At 32.7% G+C, this 22,913-nt stretch overlaps 1 protein-coding gene across 2 annotated transcripts in view; it reads right to left on the bottom strand.

Moving 5' to 3' along the window:
• The window catches only part of LOC129231210 (protein timeless-like), a 129,498-nt gene extending 108,243 nt beyond the window's left edge, over nt 1-21,255 (bottom strand). Inside the window, exons 1-2 of one of the 2 annotated variants that reach the window (XM_054865463.1) lie at nt 21,131-21,255; nt 12,547-12,657 (exon numbers count right to left, since the gene is read on the bottom strand). In XM_054865463.1, coding sequence (XP_054721438.1) covers nt 12,547-12,649 — 103 coding nt within the window. In that variant the 5' untranslated portion in view covers nt 12,650-12,657; nt 21,131-21,255. The remainder of the gene's footprint in view (nt 1-12,546; nt 12,658-21,130) is intronic. The other variant, XM_054865462.1, reaches the window with a different exon arrangement.
• Nucleotides 21,256-22,913: the final 1,658 nt, after the last annotated feature.

A 22,913-nucleotide genomic window follows, 5' to 3' on the forward strand; every position in this document is an offset into this window, starting at 1 on the left:
TTTGGCATCTTTTACCATGAAACGTTGTAGCAATAGAGGCAGCCCCTTAAGGGGGCAATTTTGTCACTTATGGCACCTTTAATGGTACCAGATGGAGACAAATCGCATCCTCAAAGGTGCCGTAAGGTGCTATAGAGAATTAAATGGAACCTTTAAGGGTGCTATTCGTGAGCCATAGGGTGCCAAGTGGCGCCCTTAAGAGTGTGCCGTTAGTGCTACAACGTTTCACCCTAAAAGGTGCTACATGCATCCTACAGTTTTAACAATGTTCTCGTGAGTTCATATACAAAATAATCCCTGCTGTTCAATGTAACTCTATAAAGGTAAAAAACCTTTTGATCAATTTCAAATTACAAACCAGCCATTTGTCTCTCTAGTTAATGAACGGTTTAAGGGCAAAATGTCAAAGATGGAGCCTGATTTTTTGTGTCAGGTGGCTATAGCACGTAGGACAATAAAGAATGCGTTCATCAGGCATAGCTAACAAAAAGGAAAGCAGATGAAAGACATACCAAAATACTTGCAAGAATATCACGTGTTATAGATACATAAATACATACTACTCTGCGAATTAAAAATTTTAAAGACATACAACACTTGAATGACATTTAGCTTTATATTTGTATATTATAAAGTAAATTTGCATGCAGTCGGATCCCGCTACAACGCGATCCGACTTACGCGAAATGGCTATAACTCGGTTTTTTCCCCAGCAAAGAATTTTAGATCTAACGCGTATTCCTCGCCCGCTGCACGAAAATTTTCGGAAGGGAGTTACAGTGCGTAAGTATCGGCTTTGTTATTTTCTACTAATTTTTTTTTTTCCCCCGTAAATGGACCTTCATCACTTTAGCATCACTGAGAGCGGAAGTTCCCACATAGTACTAGTCTAAACATCGCTTATACAAATACTCCTCATTTTCCATTTATTTTTTCATTCCCAATATGAATGTTGATGAAATATATGACACCTACACTGTTAAAAAAAACCTGAAAGTTCAGGTAGTTTTCTGACTGATTTTAACAGAATATTTCCGTAATGCTTCAAAACGTATTTTTTCCTTCCAAAAACAGAAATATCACGAAAAGAAGTAACGAAAACAGAATTTTTCCATTTCTAGGGTTGCCGCTGTGCTGTACTTTGTTAGTATCCTGATTAGCCTTCAAGTTATGATAAACATCGCTTTTTGATAGTGCTTATTAAATCGCACTGTTACATTTTTTAATTAAAAGCTTATTTAGAATAACAACTCAGATGTCGAAGACAAAATAGATAGCTTGCTATTTCATGTCTGGAAAGTAATATACTCGTATGTCGAAATTGTTTTTACGCCTTTGGACTTTGTAAGTTTGGAAAAATGTTTGCGCCATTTTCAGACAGGCAGCTGTGTTTTGATCGCCCTGGTGATTTGATGTGAGTTTTACTGAGTCAGTATTAGAATATTATTGCGGTGTATTATTTTGCTCAATACTTCGAACAATTCTGCTCGTTAGTCATATTGTGTGTTCTAGCGGTGAGAATAGCTTTAGAATCTCGTGTTATCCATTTAAAATAAAGGCTATTGGATTACTTGTGTACAGACGCAATGGAGACACTTAAACTTAGCACCGCTGGTCACATGTAAGTATTGTAGAATATCTTTGTACATGTTAATATACAAATGTATTTTTCTTGTTAATATGCATTTGATAGAATTCCGATGGTAGCTGATTTGGAATTTATAGAACTATTATAAAGTTACTGTTTTTGCTCTAACGCGTTGTATTCTTGAAAGTCATTAAAACGTTAAATGCCAACATTTCGTATCAACCGGAGATTATCGTGGTGTGCGAGCAAGACAGAAAAAAGTCACTCAGTTTTTTTTTTTTTTTTAAACAGATTGAAAGTAAACATTTTGAATCTCTAAATAAAAGTAAGTCTTGCTGTTATATTTTTTGCGAAAAGGCATAGCAGATTGTTAATCTTTGAAAATACAATTACAATTTTGACAAGAATAAGTTTTCTTGACTACTTAGAAATCTGGAAACATTCATTACTCCTTTCGGGATTTCATTTATAATAAAAAATATAAATTATTTAATTTATTTCCTTAGGATCTCATCCAATAACTTATTTGAGATTATTGCAAGTTTCTTGTTAAAACATTTCGGGTAAAACGAACTGATTGATATGTTTAGCCTAAGTATAATGCTTATGCACTAAAAATCTATGTTGCTATTCCAATGAGAGAAAAATGCGGAAATCACCGGGTGGGGGGGGGGGGGGGTATACATCATCTGAGCAAAAAATTCTTCACGTGTATGTCAATGATTCTGTTTTTAAACACAGTAAATTGGTATGCGGTACTCTCCATCAGGTATATTATTCCATGATAAAGTCAACCGGTTTTTAATGGTATTTTATTTGACTCATTTTATTTGACTTTTCATGTATGCTTTTCCATGCCACGCCAGAATATATACGAGAAGAAGTCGAAGGAAATATCGAGCAGTATCAGCATCAAAAATTGGTGTTATATTTAAATCCACTAATTTCCTTGTTGGTACTTTTCGATTATTTTCATTCATCTGAAGATTCGAATTTCGAGATGCTTGAAAGGTAAGTTATCAAGCAAAAATTTCACTAAAAATATATTTTAGTAATAAATACAAATTTAAAAAAAATAGCTTTTGAATAGTTTAACTATTTTTCTATTATATATCATTTTAAACATAGGATAGAAAAACGAAAATGAAATTTTAGTAAAATATGTGAAAATGAGAAACGATGAAATAGCGCAACGAAAAATCAAGAACCGAAAGTTCTGTAAAGACACGGAAAGTTTTAAAACGGAAAAATAGATGAACGGAAAATTTAAAAACGGAAAAATAGATCAACGGAAAGAAGAGAAATGGAATTTTCGTTAAATCACGGAAAATTTATAAATGGAAGAACAGAACTAAACGGAGAAATGAGAAATGGAACTTCTGTTAAGTCACGGAAAATAATTTAACGGAAACGTAATATTTACGGCAACTTTGCTGCCGGTACTTTATCCGTTATTTTCAGGAAATTTTTTTAACAGTGTAAGAGCGCCCGCCGTCTCATCTAAAGTTCGTGAAGATGAAAGAAAAAGAGAAACTTTCTGACAATTAAAAATAAAAGCTAAAAGTTATGCGCATGAACAACTATAAAAAATTGAAGGTAGTACGACAATTAGGTATGAGTGAATCTTCCATATGTACAATTAAAAATCAAGAAAAAGGAAATCCGTAAAAGTTCACCGAGTAGTATCTAAGGTAAATGCAAAAATTATGAAAATGGAAGCTGCTCTTGTATTGTGAATTAAGGAAACTAAGAAGAGGGTTATACCATAGATGGAAAAGTTATAAAAAAAATAGTGAAGCAACTGTATTATTTATTTAAAAATATATAAGAATAACGGTTTGATCAAGCAGCATAAATCATCATTATCTTCACTTTATTAAGTTACAATTATCATTACGGGATCTACTATACATTACAACTAGAGTGCATTTCTTTTTCTTACTACATACAGTACGTACCATACTGGTTTATTTTATATCTTTTTTTCCCATTGATCATTGATTTTGTGCATCGTAGCAGTATTTTGGGTTGAATAAAACGGTTTTATTAAATAAAAAAAAAAAAACAGTTTTATGTGAGAAACAGTAATGTACAGTTGAGAAATGATTTTTAGCTGTTTTAGATGGTGTTTACAAGTGTTTAAAATAATTAGGTATATTTCACACGCCCTTCGCCACAACGCGAAATTTCGACTTACGCGAGGGGTCTTTGAACGCATCCCTCACGTAAGTCAGGATTCGACTGTATTAAAGATCATTTCAAACAACAAGAAACAGAACAAAACAATGAATACATGAAAATTACAGATCAATCCACACATCTTTTTTTGACAAAAGCCTACTTTTTTTAAATTTAATTTATTGATATTTATACTCTCCGATATTTTTACCAAAAGTTAGCCTGACAACGGCTAATTCAGTGTTCAGTAAAAGAAAAAAAAATCATATCATGTTCCAACGCTAAGCTAAAATTAAAGGTTTCAACCTTTTGAAACCATTTTCAGGAAAAAAAAAAGAAAGAAATGTAACGGATTGCACAATGTTCTACAACGGTTGCTTGAATTAGTAAAATAAAAATACAAAATCATTCAAGATCTAATTTTGCAAACTTGGTTCATATTTTCCGCAAAGTAGATAAAGATAATGCAGCTAGCGGCCCTGATGCAGTGATTTTCTTCACTGAATCAGTGCTCAAAGAGAAAAATGATTGTAACATCAATTTCAGATGAGTGATCGTCTTCTATCTAGCAAAAAACATTTTTTTTTTACTGACTGAATTGTGATTTTCGACGTGTACAGTAACGAAAGATTTTTCTAGTCAACTTGTGAAAGAGCATTTGAAAGAAATTTAAAAAATAATAATAATAACACTGCAATAAAAGTTCAAAAACTAATAAGCGGGTGAAAGCAGGCTTAATTATTTTTAAAAGCTAAGAAAAGGAAGGGAAATGTAATTTATTTAAGATAAGAAAATTAAAAAAAGTATGTACGATTTTGAGAAGAGGAAAATATGTCTATCGGGTATTCTCCCCAAAATGTTTTTAAAGGAAATTTTCCAATTCAAACCACATTTTTTTAAATCCAAAAGATATTTGCCAAGAAATCCATGTTTCATATTCATTTTGAGTTCGGGAAAATTCTTGTTCAGTAGATTTAAACAGTTAACAAGAAAGACTCTTTAGAGATCATTAAATTTTTTAAAACTTATCGATTGAACAAGTTGATCTCGTATCCGAGGAACTCTGTTCTAAAGAGCATTTGATGTAGAATGCGTCGATGCTGTGTTTTTTTCAACTGATTGTTCTTTTTTTTTTAATTAGAAAATATTTAACACTGTGTAACAGCAATGTTTCACAGATCTAAGAAACTAAAAATGCCAAAAGAAAAAAAAAGTAAAAATTTAGCGAAATTTTTTGAAAGCAATGCAAAGATTTAATCTAAATTTTCATTTCTAAAGCCATAGAATGTTGGAAAACATGTTGTGAGTAAGAGAACAATCATTTTCGCTCCTGTTTTTCTTTTGCATGAATGTCAGTCCTGTTCCATTTAAAAATTGTATGCTCCGCGCTTTTTTCTTTTTCGTTTTAACCTTTAGAAATGGAGAAAATATACACGAGGAATAAAGCAAGGACTAATTTGCATCAGTGTCATAGCTAGAAATTCCTCCAGCTTAAAATCAGATAACTCTGATACTTTGGAAAGTTAATAGAAGCAGAAGTAATTTGATTTGAATTTTACATACGTTAAATTGATTAAATGATGAAAAAAGTATTCTAAGTGGAATGGAATAACTTTAATTTTAGCTATTGCAGCTTAATTTTGAGCTTCAAGGGAGAGGTCCGGACTCGGGAACCAACCCCTTTCCTACGCCACTGATTTGCATTCATAGCAAGCACATTTACTATTTCATGATATCACTGAGGTGTTTTAGAAATATTCATGCCTCCCCTCTTCCCGTGCATTTTCCCATTAAACATTTTAATATCAGTTTGAAAATTGTCCTCTTATTTTCAAAATAAAACATGTTCGTTTTTATGTATAAAAAGTTTAAAAGCAGATATCCAACGCAAACATTCTGTTTGAAATATGCAGCTGACTGTGAAAACCAAATTAATAAAAAGTATGCTTGCCTTTATCTGAACCGCATAAAATGACGCTAGTTTGACTCTTATCAAGTAAGCATTTATCAAACTGAGAAATATATCGCCCGTTATCCCCCCGAATTTGAGATCAAAAGTTACAGCAACTTAAATGTTTTCGAGAAAACTCATACAATAGGGAAGTTGCAACCTATTAAATGTTCATATTTTGGCTATTGGATATTGTTAATTGACCCTCAAAACTAAAAAATTCACCATCGCCGAATTTTAAAACACCGTGGTTGATTTTTAATGAATTTTTAAAAATCCACGAGCAAAAGTCCGCGCTTCTGAAACGTCACGAGCCTACGTCACAGGGCGCGAATGGGCAGCCTTCCGCCGAAGATCCCTTGTTTTCGCTAGGAACATTTTGAGCGCGCTGATATTTTTATTTTTTAGAAATTCAATAATCCTTTTGAACACACTATGGAGACCGGATTCGCTAAAGCACAATCTAAATAATCTTCCTCATGTAACATCAATGATGATATTCGAATATTTCCGACAGGATGAGAGGTTTAATGTTCCAGAAACGCGAGGAGTTAAATGCGAGGAGATAAGCCTTTTACGTTTCGTCTTCGAAGTCGATTGCGTGACCTTCGGCTTCTCCCCTATCGGAAGAATGCATGACGTCACTTCCTATGCCATTTGACGTCCCAAGCGCTTGAACTTTAAAATTAATTTAAAAAAACTACTTATCGTATCGCAAAAATTTTTTCACCTATGATGTTCATACATGTTACTCTATCATATAAAAATAAAATTGAAAAATCGAAAACTTCCCTATTAAGTATCTGGAACTAATCGAGATTTAGTAGTTCCTTTCCTAGTTTTCTCACTCTAGGAATTTCATTTTTTCCCATCAATCAAGCCGTTTCTCAATTTTTTCTGCCCAAATTATGTTTAATATCAATATTTACAATGAATATTTGACCTCAATCTACCAGCAGCTTGAGTACCAAGTTATAGAGGGCGTCCGAAAAGTCCTTGACACATTTTAAAAATTCATAGGAAAGCAACAAATTGGGGTATGAATATGTGGTTTCCGCCATAATACTTCACAGGTTCAAGATTTTTGTTTTATGAAATCATAAACAAAGGAAAAAAGAATAAAAAAGTGTAATTATAAGTAATCGCTGTAACGTCGCATCAAGAAAAACAAACATCATGTGAGGTTTGTTTAATCATTTTATTTAACAGAAAGGAATACCTTTCAGTACTAGCGTTTCAGTGTGTGCACCAAATGATGCTCGAAGCACATCTAAACGGTACTCAAGTTCAGCCCATGTCCACAAACTGTACTCACATTGAAATCTAGTGTAGAAAAGTTTCGCTTTCTGTTTAATAAAATGTTGAAACTCCTCACATGACGTTTGTTTCTTCTTACTGTGACTATACAGCGATTACTTATAATTACTTTTTTTTTCCTTTTTTAACGATGTCATAAAAAAATTCTTGAACCTCTGAAGCATTATGGCGCAAAACGAATATATTCATACGACAATTTGCTGCTTTTCTACGAATTTTTAAAATGTGTCAAGGACTTTCCGGATACCCTGTGTTGGTTGGTATAGGACAACTCCTTAACTGCTCTAAAACTGTACCATTGGCTTAAAGCGGAGAGAGTTCTTCCAGTTCTCCGAGTAGAAATAATATGATTCACTGTAACTATAGAAAGCCGATATTTTCAAATAGAATAAGTGAAGAAATTCGTGAGTAAAAAATACGCGAGATGCGATACATTCAAAAAATCGGCACAGCTAACTACATTTCTTCATAGTCAAGCTAAGTATACTTTATTACTGAGTTAATTATATTTTATTGCGGTTTTTAAGAAAAAAATGCAATAAATGCGCTAAGTTATAATGCCGTGGACAAATAAAGGGCAGTAACTGCATTTTTTTCCCCATCTGTCGCACATTAGCTTCATTGTTTAAGCTTGCTTATTTGGTTTCTGCAGAAAAAAAAAGAAAAAAAAAAAGCCCGCCAAAAAACGTCCAGTTCCAACATTCCCCTTTCGTTAGTATTGAATCCAAAATGTGTTTCTTCAAATATCTCGAAAACTGATTTTTGCAGTTACTGCCGTTTACCTGCCCACTGCAGTATAGAACGTAATCGTTTCTTCGTCGTTCACTCGAGCTAAAGCGTCGCTTTCAGCCATGAATCCTAATTTTTCATATAATCATTTACGCTTTACAAGTGCAAAAGCACGCTTACGTGCTTGAATTGAATCAATTACGTGAAATGAGAATCTTCCCATAAAAATGTTCTTGACATTAACTATTGTAACCCTGTATGCAACGGTTTTTAACTATGCAAAACATCAATTCTCATTATTTTAAAAGAAAATTAAATTTAAAACTCATTTAAGCTGTGCATTGACGACGCGAAGCATCAAACGGCGTGACAAAAATGACGACATGAACAATTACAGAGAATTAAAACTGTAGTTTTTCCACACTTTCGCCAACAGTTTTAATTCTCTGGCAGAACACTTAACTTGCTTTAACACAGGTCAGTGGGGACTCACAAATTTGTTTTCCTTTTAGTACTACTTACCCTAACCAAACTTCAAGCGATCTTTAAGTGAAAATATTGAAATGGAAAAGATTTATACAAATATAGAAAACATTTATTTACAAGTAGTCAAAAAAATGTATAAAAAACGTTGGAAAATCTTACTGTTTCTAATATCAGTTGATACGAGCAATTTCAAAATTCAGCACAACTTTTTGAAAAATTCAATGGCAAGAACAACAATTCTTAAAACTAAGAAATATATATAGAAATATTTGCATAAAAAAAGTTTGAATTTTGAAATCTTGAATTTAAATTATGTTTTTCGCAGTCATGAATTGCGATAGGACCCTACTCGTTGAAAAACTTGTTTCCACTAATAGATTTTATTGCAACTATAATTTTATTCAAGACTTTAGAATTCAAATGAATGCCATTGGTTAGATGCTGGATGTTGTGTGCTGGATATTGTTTTCGTGTAAAAGGGATTGAGTAAAGTCGAGAAGGTCGTTTATGAATAATTCGACCCCAAGGCACATGGAAGCCTGCATTATAAGCACAGAAAAATAAAATCAAAAGACGGGCGTCAACAGTCAAGTGAAAACAATAAGCAGTTCGTGATTGCTCAAGAAAAAAAAAAGACATTGATTACCAAGTAAAATGATGATTTAACTCAGCCTAACCTATTTTCCTTCAGCCCAACCTATGTTTTCTCTCAGCCTAACCTATAGAGTTAACCTATTTTTACCATGTACATAACGAGATTCGCACATTTCTTAGGTAAAAATCGGAAACAAAGAACGAAACACAAACATTTCAACTTCCGTTTTTTTTCCCTTAAACCAATTTTTGAATAAGAAAATATCCATAGGGCTATCTAAGCAAAATAATGATAATGCTGGAACTAATGCATTTACTTCAGGAATTCAAACTATTTTTAACCGACGAAAAAACGGAGGAGGTTCTCAAGTTGACTCGTATATTTTTTTAATGTATAACCACGCATACCTTTTTACATAATAGTCCGATTTTGATAATTTTTTTTATTGGAAAGGGTTTACCCCGAAGTTTGTCCCATATAAATTTGGGGAAAAAAAATCCTACTCTAAGGGTGGGAAAAAGGGGGTTCTTTGTTGTTCACTCAAAGACTTCTAAAACATTTTTATACATGACCACGCATAACTTTTTACGAAATAGTCCGATTTTGATTATTCTTTTTTTATTGGAAAGGGAAAGAAGGTTGTCCTTGGAAAGTTGGTCCCATTGCTTTAAAAAGTAAAAATAATTTCACTCTTTGAACAAAATCTTTACAATTTTTTAAAATTTAATTTTTGAAGTCGGCGCAAAAACAGTAGATAAAATCATACTTAAACATAATTCAATTACAAATGTAAATTTTAATGGACCCAGGTTCTTCAATAGAATTCATATACAACATTTCTAACAACATATTTGTGTATCGATATAAATGTTTAGTTCGAAGTTTTAATGGTTTTCATGAAAAATGTAAATAAGAAATGGTTATACATCATTTTCCCTATGGTTTTTGAACCGACTTCAAAAATTATGTTCAAAAAGTAGTATAGATATTGTTCAAAGAATGAAATTTTTACTTTTTAGAGCAATTTCCAGCTGCAGTTTTTGAAGTCGGTTCTATTTAAATTTTTTTATTAAAACCATGTGTCATTAAGATGACATACGTGTCAGAAGTTGAGACAACATTTAGGAAACACTTGGCTAATGAACGTTAAGCGGTTCAGTCTATTAATAAACAACATTCGAAAAACAGTAAATTTTCCCATTCTCAATGAACATATGGAAATTTTTCAGCCTTAAGAAAACGACTCATGCACTCAAAATATTGACCAAAATCTTACAAAAGTTTGCAATATTTTTTTTCATGTTGTACCATCATCTACACTAGGGTGGTTCAAAAAAAAAAAAATTTTTTTTTTTCAGCTAGAGTTCAGGACACCCCCTATTTTTTTTACACTTACTAATAGTACAGGCTGGTTCACAATGAATGGGGGAAAAAGTACAGCTCAGTGTGACTGCCGTGATGGATTTATTCAGCCGAAACAAATTCATTTTGCAAGTACAATTATACAAGTTTTATTTGGCAACAGGGGAAAATCATCCTTGACAAACTCGCCGCTTGAGGGGCTGTTAAAAACAAAATGTCGTCCATGCAGGAGAAAGCGTACTGCGTTTTCGAATATGACAAAACTTCCTCGGTAACTGTTGTGCAAAGACATTTTCGCACGAAATTTCATAAAGAACTACCGCATCGGCATAACATAACCAGGTGGGTGAAGGAATTCCAGGATACCAGCTGCTTAAGCAAGAACAAAAGTCCAGGACGAAAATAAACAAAACCCGAAGTAGTTGAAAGAATTCGTGATTCGTTTTTACGGAGTCCCTCAAAATCAACGCGACGTGCAGTTGCAGAACTGGCAGTCCCTCAGACAACGGTGTGGCGTGTTTTACGGAAGAGTCTGGGGGGGGGGGGGGCAATTCAAGCCGTATAGATATCAGATGTTCCAGGCTTTAAAACCTACTGACAAACCGTTGCGTAAGAATTTCTGTGAGAAATTTCAATTAAAGCTCGAAGTGAATGGGTTCGAGAACACACTGGTGTTTACCTATGAAGCCACGTATCACTTATGTGGCAAATTCAATCGCCATAATTTGCGATTTTGGGGCACGGAAAATGCCCATGTAGCATTTGAGCATCAGCGTGATTCTCCCAAGGTGAACGTTTTCTGCGCTTTATCAAACAGTTGTGGTTTTGGTTCATTTTTCTTGGCTGAAAAATCGATTGATGGGGCCATTTACCAAGACGTGCTCTCTGAGTGGTTGCTCCCCCAGCTGGAGGAAGCTGTTCCTGATTTCATTTTGCAGCAAGATGGTGCTCCCCCACATTGGAATAACAACGTACGTGAGTTCTTGAACGAACGTCTACCCCATCGCTGGATTGGCCGTGCTGGGCCACAGGATTTGACCTGTCTTCATTGGTCGCCGAGATCACCAGATCTAACGCCCTGTGATTGTTTTCTCTGGGGTTTCGTTCTTGTCGTTAAAGACAAGGTGTTTGTGCCTCCACTTCCTCAGGACTTAGAGGAATCGAAGAAGCGGATAACTGCAGTATTCAACTCCTTCACAGGGGATATGCTATCACGAGTGTGGCCGGAGCTTGATTACCGTGTAGACATTTGTCGTGTTACCGGAGGGGCACATATTGAACACCTGTAGAAACTTTAATATCTGTAGTTTTGATGTAAATTTGAATTTTCTAAATATATAAATTACAACATTCACAATCACGTTTTCTTTTTGTCCCATTCATTATGAATCACCCTGTACTATGCTGTAAAAGTTTTAGCTTCTTACTCAAATCTTACTCAGATTTCAATGACCCCTTAATTTAGCATTAGCCGTACCATAGAAAATACCACAAATTGAGGAACATTTAATTTCCCCAGCTGTTTCTTGTAAATAATTGTTTTATTGCAATGTATATGCATATTTCCAGTGTATATTTATAATATGTAGCAATGTTTTTTCCGTTCGATGTATTTTTTAACCCCCCTCCCCATACTATTGAAGTTTGGAGAAGGGGATTCAGCACCCTCTTCCAGTTGAAATAAAATTCTTCCAGTATATTGCTTTCCATAAGTCTAAAAATATTGAGGGGTGTCCCTGTATCTAGGAGAAGCTTTTTTTTTACATGTATTTTTGAACCACCCTAATCTATACCTGTAAAAATGTAAACGCACACTCGCGCCAACCAAAGTGGTTGGAACTCGAATTCTTCTTCGTTCTTCACCAACGTGTGTTGATGAGAAAAATGCTATGAAAGTCAAGGTTTTATTTATGTTTGTGCCAGAATTTTACTGTTGAATAGTCTTCGAAGCGTTCCTTAAAAAATGAATGATCATATTTCACATGAAACGTTTTCGGTATTAATTACATCACTTGGTGTTTAGGTATTAATACATAAGGTGTAGAATGTATTTTTGCCTGGACCTGCTGTGTTTTTACCGATTTTTTTCTACGTGGTATTTTCAACTTTTGTTGAAAATGTACCAACCCTATCTGAAATACAGGCAAATAACTATTAGATTTCGAATGAACATCATTCTTTGATGCAATTCTTTTAACATTCACTAACCACTAACACAGAAATACAAATGTAAACAAATCTTAAAGGGACCGGTAATACATCATTTGTAAGATTTAGTTTTTAAAATAAACGGAAATTTTTAAAAGGAGACCGGAAAAGCACAATGAAAAATGTACTTACTTAAGCAATTAAAATTTCTCACATATACATTGTTCTGATCTCTCCAGCCTAAATTCGAGACTAGGTCTCGAATTTGGCAGAATGATAAAACGCTGAAACTCATTTTTACTTCTGGAAAACAAAGAAAAAAATTAGATCGAGCATAAAAAAGGTTAATTTTTTTTTTTATAAAGTAAATTTCAACTTATTGAAAATCAAAATCAATGTAATGTCACATGAAGGAAGAAGAATGAAGTTTGAAATAGCTTGAAACAGATTTAATAAATATTTCTTGTATCATGTCGTATAAACCTTAAGCATTATTTTGCGATTTTTAAACAGATAATAAATTATAGTAGCAATGTCTACTTTTGACTTCAACCATAAAGATTAACTCTTCGCTTTCTTATCGCTATTTTAAGCACCAAAGAAAGAAAGAAAGAAAAAGAGCCTATACGTGACAAATTATGAGGACATAGATTTTTTTAATAGTTTTGAATGTATTTTAACTGCAAATTAGAGACTGGGAAGAATATAGTACGCACTTTTTTTCGCAATCACGTGCACCTATTATTCGATTAATAATAATAACAAGCATCAGCATTTTTATTAGTAATTATTAAATGGAGAGCAAATGTGTGTGCTACCTTTTACTATTGAGCAAATTGTATAGGTATGGCTTTCTATGAAAATGTGTAAGACATTTTTTAAACATATATTAGATATTTTACATTAAAATGACCGAAGTGAATTCTAATGATTAATGTTCAAGTTAAGAATTCAATGAAAATTAAAACAAGTTTCCTACGACATGATACAACTAAAGACTTACTTATTGTGGAGATACTAAAGCAGTATATCGTCGCCTCAAAGCAACAGTAGGATATGTTAGTGTTATTCCTGGGATTAGATGTGTTGCTTGCTCTGACCCGACGATATACAAATTAGATTTTAAAAAAAGAGAGGGAGAAAGAGATAAATCGGTACAAGATTTTAAAATTTTGGAAAACACGAAGAACTAAAACTAGAACTAAAGTGTTACAAAAATGAATTTCATTCACTCTTAAATAAGTGTTAAAAATAATAGATAACTTCGGTATCTGTTTTTTTTTTTTTTTTCGTATTTTAACAGTGAAAAAAGTACAAATATTTTGAGATTTAGGGTTACATGAGAGACATTTCATAGACAAATACTCTGGAGTGGCCTCTTAATAAGATTTAAAGGGACAAATAGTGGCCTTACCATTAATGAAAGCTACATAGCCAGACGAATAGCAGTAAAAACACATCAGCAGCGGGAAACATCATGATCAACATAACGTTGAAATAATATATGTTCAAAACTGTGAAATGAGCTTTTTAGACGACGTACGTATATCTAGAAAATGTATCAGTAAGAGCCAACTGCGTGAAAGTGTCAGCAAAACAGCCTGATTTCAGGAACTTCTTATCAGCGACTACAATTCACTGGCGAGGTCTACTATTAGGTTTTCTGTATCAATTTAAGTGACCTTTCGAACTGATAAAGGAAACATTTCGAAATCTATTGGTTGGAAAACATAGTTTAACTAATTTGGTTCAGAGCAATATCTTTTGCAATTATTACTCGTTTAAATTCTTCAAGAGGACTATAAAAGGAATATAAAAGAACATTCATTACAACAGTATTTTCTGATTTCAGTTTCTCAGTTATTTCGTATAAATGCTTTATTTTGAATTTATTAACTAAACGTTTCTTTAACCTAGAGTTTTAATACACGCTGCAGGTAAGCTTAAGTTTGATCTCATAGTCATGAGATCCCACTTCGGGAAATTGTCCAGTGTAGCACTGCATCTTCTTTAACCTCTATAACTCAATAATTTTTGTTTTGATTTAAACAAGAAGCTCTAAACTCAATAATAAGTCAGGCAGTGAAATTTTATGCTCTATTAGCACTGTAAAAGGTGAAAATTGAAGTACCACGCAATTAAGTTAAATGCACAAAGTCAATGATTTTATGATTTCTGGTCAGTTAACACCATTCTCAAGTTGAATGAAGGAAACTGAACGCCTAATATATATGTTAGGAATCAGCTAGTTGAAAATTATAAATTCAAAATGCAGAACTTAACAATAATAAATAATTAATTGATTTTTCTTATTTAAGAAAAATTTTACTATCAAACTATCACATAAACGTATATATATATATATATATATATATATATATATATATATATATATATATATATATATATATATATATATATATATATATATATATACCCAACATTATGAGAAATGTTTCATATGAAAATTATTTTTTGAAAAAAGAGAAAAAATTAGTTCATTTAAAAGCTTTTTTATGGGTATAAAAAAATACATGAATATAAATATTAAGATATAATGCAGCTAATAGAAATTAATCAACGTTAAAACTTTTAGTAAATTTCAATACGTGCATCAGTCATTTAAAAGTTTCAATGCCAACTACACTGTTAAAAATTTTCCGGAAAATTTACGGTAATTGTTACTGGCATCCATGTTGCCAGTAACTATTACCGTAAAAATCAAATGTTACTGTAAAATTTTACGGTATCCTCGGTAGGCCGCAGCAACCAATTGGCGCTGGGATCGCTTATTTCTCCGGTATAAATTACCGTAAAAATCAGCAATGCGTTAGTCCGTCATTTTACAGTAACAATTACCAGAAAATCTTCCTGAATTTTTAACAGTGTATGCATCAAAAAAGTAAAAAATAAAAATTTGTAAATCTTTTGAGTCTCAAATATTAAAAGTCTTACAATGAAATAATAACATACTGGTGTCAAAAACAAGGTTACATTGAAAGTGACTTTTTTTTGCGCAAGTTTTAGTTTAATATTTGGTTTTAGTTTTGGTTCAGTATTAAATTTAAACTAAACCAAAACTTCTCGTGTGATATCGTATGCTTTCAAATAAATAATTTTTAAAAACTGCACTTGTTAAATTCTAACTTAAGTTTTTGATTACAGAATTCAATAAAAAATCATGATGATACAAATGTTTAGGACTTTTACATAATATATTAGAGTGCAATATGCTTCATAAAAAAACTGCTATGACGAAATTGAAAAATATATAGTATTACTATTTTGTTATCACTTTGTTTATTTATTTTATTTATGTGTTATTATTAGTATTTTATTTCATTATTTTCTTTAATCTTTAAAATATGATAAAATAACTCTATCTTTTTCTATTCATATGCAATATATTAATGCAAACGTGTTAAACTAATTATTCCTTTTGTGATATTTTATTACTTTTACAGTAAAAGAAATGTCATTTAGTTCTCTGTTCTCATTTGATTTATCGAATGAAGTACTAGCCGATTTGTTTATTTCCCTCTATTTTTTTTACTTATAGTGCATTTTTATGCCACTTAAATTAAATTTGACTTGAATCATATTCATTTTCCTACATTAAAATGTACTCTACATCACATTGTTTATTCAGTTTTTTCGGTACGTTAACATAAAATATGTTTTTCGATTATTTTTAAAACATTAGTTTTTTGTTTAATTATAATTATTCAAGATATTAAAAACTATAGATCCTAAAGTTTGTTCAAAAACTATTTTGAAAAGTGCGATCAAAATGTTAAAATATCCGATTTAAATATAAAAATCATTTTTTAATTGAAAAAAAAAGAAAATCTGTCCAATTTCTTCCGATGTCCCGGACTTTTTGTAAAAAAGTGAATAAAATAGCAACCACAGCCCTTGGTTCCCACCAATCAACAATTAACAGAGAACTAGCAATCTTGTAGGTTCGTAATCATTTCAAAACATTTTGACCAAAAACTTTTCTCGATCGTGCAAATAAAGATGAACTCCTAGGGTGACGGGATCAGTAACAGACAAGGGTCCAGTAACAGACTGTCATAAGTTTAGATTTAAATTTAATAAGAATCTTAGGTGAATAAAAGTTATGCTGCTGTGGTCCATGAATACGGTGCAACCATCTAGTGTTATCAGAGTGAATTTTCTGAGCCAGTTGGTATTTACATGGCTGTGGTGGAAGGTTGTGAACAGCCACCACGAGGTGAGCTGGTGTTTCATGTTCATTTAAACTTAAGAAGGATTTAGTTCTAAAAATAAAGAACTTTTGCATATTTTAAAGGGAAAAAGGGGAATTTTGTCCATTACTCATCTTTTCCTCATCCTATCTGTTATTGGGTATCATTAGATTATTCGGTGTCTGTTACTGGGGGTCGGAGCTTTTTTTTTTTTTTTGAAATTGAGTAAATAAAAATAGAATTAACTAATTCAGAGGATCCAGAAGCAGCCAAACGTTACATGAGATGTTGTTGCAGGAGAGAAAAATATTTTAAAAAGTCTAAATACATTAAAAGGCACAGAAAGTTGAGTTAACCTGAGCGAGATGTCTTAAGCATGTCTGTTACTGGTGCCGTTACCCTAAATCCCAGAACACTAATCAACCCCCTAACAAAGGGAAGGAAATTCAGACGGTAGAAGTCATTAAAGAAAATTCGACGAGGGAACTTTTAGCTGTTTTCGGAAACTGCATTTCAACCCTATTTCGTACAGTTAAATCGATGCAAAGAAAAATGAGTGTAATAGGGAGTAGAGATCTTCAAATTAGACTGTCTTGATTAAATAATCACTATTTATAGCATTTCTAGAACATCAAATATATAGTAGTAGTCAAAATATTGTCAAGTTTATGTCTGACAAGACTTAAAAGTAATCAGTTTTGTCAGAAAAAAAATAATATAACCAAATTATGTTGTTTAAGTAAAAAAATGTTACATTTCTTTTACAACGCAGAAAGTATGCGGGTGAAAAATCTGAAACCAACCATATTAATTTCTAAGGGGAATGTAAAGGGAAAAACTGAAATTCTACTCTATGCATAGGATAGTCTGAATAACTAATTATAATAATTAGCAAATTAGTAAAAAAGACTTTCGCAAAATAGCATATTGAATGAAAAGGCAGTGAATGGGAAGACAAATAAAAGAAACGATTTGTTTTAAAGAAACGACTTTTCATGAGAACCTCACTAATGTACTGTTGGACCGCGTTATTTCTCCGAGAGAAAAAAAAAAAAACTTTTGACCTTTAGTGCTATTGACCTTTCAGCGAGCTAGAAAAGTAAGGTCTTCAATATTCAAGGTCCGAACATTCAGTAAGGTCGCCAGACGAGTTGTTACCACCAAATGCAATAATGGATTTTTTTTTAATTACACAAAAAAAAGTTACAATTTCTTTTAAATGGATTTTCTATTTTACACATACCCTATATCATGGGGTCTAAAAAGTAATTGCTAGTCAATAAAATTGCTTGCAGCAAAGCATTGCAAAAACATCGAAAAAAAGAACGACTTGCGTATGATTAGGTTTCCACTCATCGTTTCTGGAGAATAAATCGAAACTAAAACACTATCTTTTAGAAGAAGAGAAGGATAATAGATAGAACTCTTGACAAAACATGATAAAGTCTAATCCATGGAGGTATTGCTTAACTCAAGTAGCTGGATGCAATCTACCTGCGATTGATTGTCATTCTTTCAAGGTGCTATACGCAAAAGCTATAATTCGACTTCGTGACAATGTTCAAAAATGGATGCAGTTTTACACTTGCTTCAAGGCAATTATTCTTTTTTTTTTTTTTGAGCACTCACGATTGCTTATTGTTCTTACTTGATTGTTTTGATGTCCTATGATTTTAGTTTCCCTCCCCCTCACTATGCAGCACCACCGTCGGCTGGCCCCTCCTGATGCTGCTCCTCTAGCGAAAACAGTCTCCAGGTTGTGTCCATATCCTACACTTACACGCATACATACACGCACCTACACACACACATACATACATCTACACACACACAAACACATACACACACGCATACATAGACACCTACACATACAAATACACAAACACATACCTACACACACATATATACACACAGCTACCCACACACTCATGCCTGCACACAGACACAAATACACATGGCTACACATACATACAGATACCCCCCCACACACAAACACACATGCCTACACACATACCCATACCCCCCACACACAAACACACATCCCCCCACACACAAACACACACGCCTACGTACAAACACACACTCGTGATTGCTAAAAACATAATTTGAATTTAAAGTGTCAAAATTCTTTTTTTTTTTTTTTTGAGAAATCGAGAATTGCTTATTGTTTTCACTCGACCGTTAAGGGGCGTCCTTTCTTTTTTTGGACCGGGTCCTCTGCCAGCACCACCGTCGACCAGCCCCTGCATGTGTTGCACCCAGAACTTAAATTTCTGGGGGGGGGGGGGGGGCACATAATTCTCAATTTAACGAATGAAACTACAAATTTTAATAGTAAAATACTATCATGCGCATATATCTACATCTAAGAAAATATTATAAGCATGAAAAAAAAAACGCAATTCGGCACTAGTATCTTCCAATTTACCGAATCGTCGGACAAAATGTGGAATAAGGATTTTTTCCGGAAGTCGCCGTGACCTCCCATCCGGGCGCCCCAAGAGGAGTGGGGAGTATTTCCGTTTCTTGCATGAAGGTATCTTATTCAGCAACGTATGGCACAATGATTAATCCTAAATTTCATGAGTTTAGTTTTTAATCAAACATTTAGTACACATTTTTCACTCTCCTTCATACATTCGCAGTTTTTCAGTTCAGAGACATTTGTTGAACCTTCACAATCTCCACAGCTGAGAGCTTCCTATTATTTCCTTTAACAGTGTATGCATATAGCTTTACACTTACGTTAAAGACACGAAATTTTTATTTCTATCTCCCTTTTAGGCTAGTTAATAGCTATTTTAAGAATAGCTTAACATTTTATTAAAACACGTTCTAATTTTTAGTTTTCATTGTTACAAAATCAAGTTCTGAACAATCATACTAATGTGCAAAAATCAGTGAACGATCAGTTGAAAATTAGCATGCAACATGCATTAAAAATAAATAAATAAAAATAAGCATAAATTGCGAAATTCATAGATAATGATGAATTTCGCAACATCATTTATTATGATGTTGCGAATTAAAAATAAATAAATAATTCGCAACATCATAATGAATGATGTTGCGAAATAATAATATTTCGCAGCATCACTAGCAGAACTACTTTTTATATATAGCTTAACACTTTATTCAAACACGTTCCAACTTTTTAGTTTTCATTTTTATAAAATTCTGAACAATCATACTAATGTACAAAAATCAGTCAACGATTAGTTGAAAATAGCGTGCAGCAATGCAACGAAAATAAACAAATTATGGAAATAACAGAAATGCAAATATTTCGAACTTAATTTCGTAACATCACTAGCAGGGCTGAATTTTCAAACAGGCAGAACAGTCAGCTGCCTAAGGCGGCAAATTTTTTTAGGGGCAGCAAATTTTACTTTTATTTATCACATTTTTTTACTATTCTTGAGAGTAAAATATCAGTATTTCCTATAGCGACATCATTTTCCTACATTCAATATACTTTTTTTTTTTTTTTTTGATACGTTTTGAACATTTACGTTCATACATGTTTCGAAAATGAGCTAATTTTCAAACATATGGTAATAATTTAGTCGAAGATAACTGTGCAAAGATTTTAAGTCTGCCTAGGGAGGCGCGGTGAAAATCGCATGAGGAAATAGTGTCAAAATATGCAAATACTAGAGCAAAAAGGTATTTCTTATAAGCATATATGCAACGAGAACGTGGGAAGGGGACATAAAAACAGTGTTACAAAATATTAAAAAACATCAGTTTTTTAAGGCTGAAGTTTTACAATGTTTACATAACATTTTTTTTTTTTTTTTTTTTTTTTTTTGTCAAGGATTATCAATTTATGACAGTACATTACTTTTTAAAAGCAAGTGTTTTCATAGAAATAATTCATATATTGTCTTCCTTCCAATATCATTGTAAAAATTGGACAGTTTGAATTTACTATCTAATTGTTTCAAACAATCTTAAAAATACTAAACTTGAAGTTCAAAAAAAAAGGGGGGGGGGGGTATTAAATAGCTATTTATAAAATTTTAATAGAACACCAAAAAAAATTTTTATGATCGGGGAGCCAGTGCTTGGAAAAAACTATTTATTCATCTGTCATGCCCATATCATTTCCCTCACTTGCTGGCTCTCAAGTTGTTAAATATGTTTTTTAAAGCAAATGATCCCTGACAATCAAATATTCAAATATAAATACACGTGATACCTAAAACATACTGGGCTAGTTGAAATTGAAAATATGTAATTGCATAAATACAGGAAAGCATGCGCAAGAAAAAGAGGAAAAACAGAAGTTTTTCAATAGTAGAATTGACCTAGTAGTTGCACAACATTTTTTATCTACGACAAACAGTTTCTGAATAATGATCGATTTTTTTAAATACCAAATATGCAATTTTATAAATGAATTTGAACGATCCTAAAAACAGAAAAAGCTTGAACTGAAAATCCAAGAACTGAAAAAAGGTCATTAATTGGTCATCGTACAGATAAACCGTAAGTAAACATAACAACATTCCACGAATTGCTTCCAAGAAACAATTTTTTCGCAAGTCAATTCAAAATCATACCTTTTTATTTGAGATCTGCATGAAGCATTCTTTTTTGACAATAAGCAATTACCCGTATAAAATCACGTAGATTGCGCACAGAAAACTTAAGAATATGTTTACCCACTTGCAACTTTAAATCGAATAACTTTTACGTAAGCAATTGATTGTATTCCTGCGTTTAAGCTTGATCTAAAATTTAGCGCCATCTGCTGACAAGGCTAAGCAGTATATTTAAAATACGTTAGATATTATTGTCTGATTTAATTTGTAAATTAGAGCATTCGCTTGTGTAGTTATTTATGTAATATTTTTTAAACCGAAACAGTTTTTACAGGCTGAATTTTTTTTCGATCCAACGAGTTTTCTCTTGTAAAATGACACGATTGAAAAGGAAAAAGAGGGAACTACGATATCTACCATTGTAATTTTATACTTTATCAAGACTATACTTATATAGTTTCCTCTGGAATTACGCATACAAGGTACCTTTAAAAATGAATGATGAGTCGATCGATAGGAAGACTGCAGAAATTACTTTCGGCACGGTGTTATTTGTAAGATGTATGGAATTCTTCATGCATTATAGATGAGCTTTATTATGTAGCTTTCTGGCTCGGTGGGGGTACTGTCAAAGTTATTATAATTAGTTAATTTTTATTTTCTTAAAATAATGATTTTCGTTAAAAAAATTGAACTGAATTCCATTCCCCGCAGCTCTCAATCAGTTGCTGCTCTGAATAAAAATAGGTATTATAATTTTGAGAATCAACTACTTTTATACTAATAATATACAATAAAAATAATTTTGACTAATAATAACACTTATTATTACTTTTGTTATTAATATTTATTTTCAAACTTTTTTAGAATATTAACTACGGGTCGTAAGTCAAGTTCTGAATATAACGCTTTCGATATTTTATTTCGACTGAAAATCGATTTAGTAACATGTGGCATAAGCGCCCATATGTATAATTTTATAGAGGGACTGGGAAATTTTTAATACGTTAAAGCAATAAGAAAAAAAAGGAAAATTGTATTTAGTGTTTACAGGGGTGCTCACGAGGGTGGGGGGAGGTTTATGGTGCAAATTGCGCCACTGAAATTTTTTGGGGGAAAGAGGTCGATTTTACAGGGTTTTGCGGTTTTCATTTTAGGAAGAGGGGGTGGCGGGTGTTACGTGCCATTTGAGGAATAGAAGTGCCTTTGCTCTGGGGGGATGGCGGATGGACGCCCATGGTGTTTATTCTTTCAATAGTAGTTGAGGGTTGTTATAAAAAATATTGAACTAACTTAATTTTTCCTATAGCTCCCAATCCGTGCAATAACTTGCAAATGATGCAACTGAAAAAATACGGACGCTTGAACCAGGCCTGTCATTTCGGATTTTTTCGGGGGGGGGGGCAAGAGGTGCATAATACCTTTTGTTCATTTTTTCGGAGCCAACGAAAAACACGTCCACTTAGAAAATATTAAATTTTCAAAGCTGGGGGGAGGCGGGCACTTGGCGCTCTTATTAAAATGTAAGTTATATCGTAATTTAACTATGCTAAACCTCTTAATTACACTGCGGGCATGAAAAAAGCTTCTGAAACTTCCTACTGCTTTTTGTTACCGCTGTTTTCCCTCCTTACTTGCTACGTTTTGGAGATAGCTTTGTCCTATTTTTTTTTTCCTTTTTTCTTTTCTTCTTTCTTGTTTTCAGTTTTCGACAGTTTCAAGACCTATTATTTTGACTTGAAGAGAAAAGGAGAGTTTATACTATAACCGTCAGAGCCGGCTCTAGTAGTTCTGCCGCCCT

Source organism: Uloborus diversus, chromosome 10 (genome assembly GCF_026930045.1).
Source record: "Uloborus diversus isolate 005 chromosome 10, Udiv.v.3.1, whole genome shotgun sequence".
NCBI classification, from domain to species: domain Eukaryota; kingdom Metazoa; phylum Arthropoda; class Arachnida; order Araneae; family Uloboridae; genus Uloborus; species Uloborus diversus.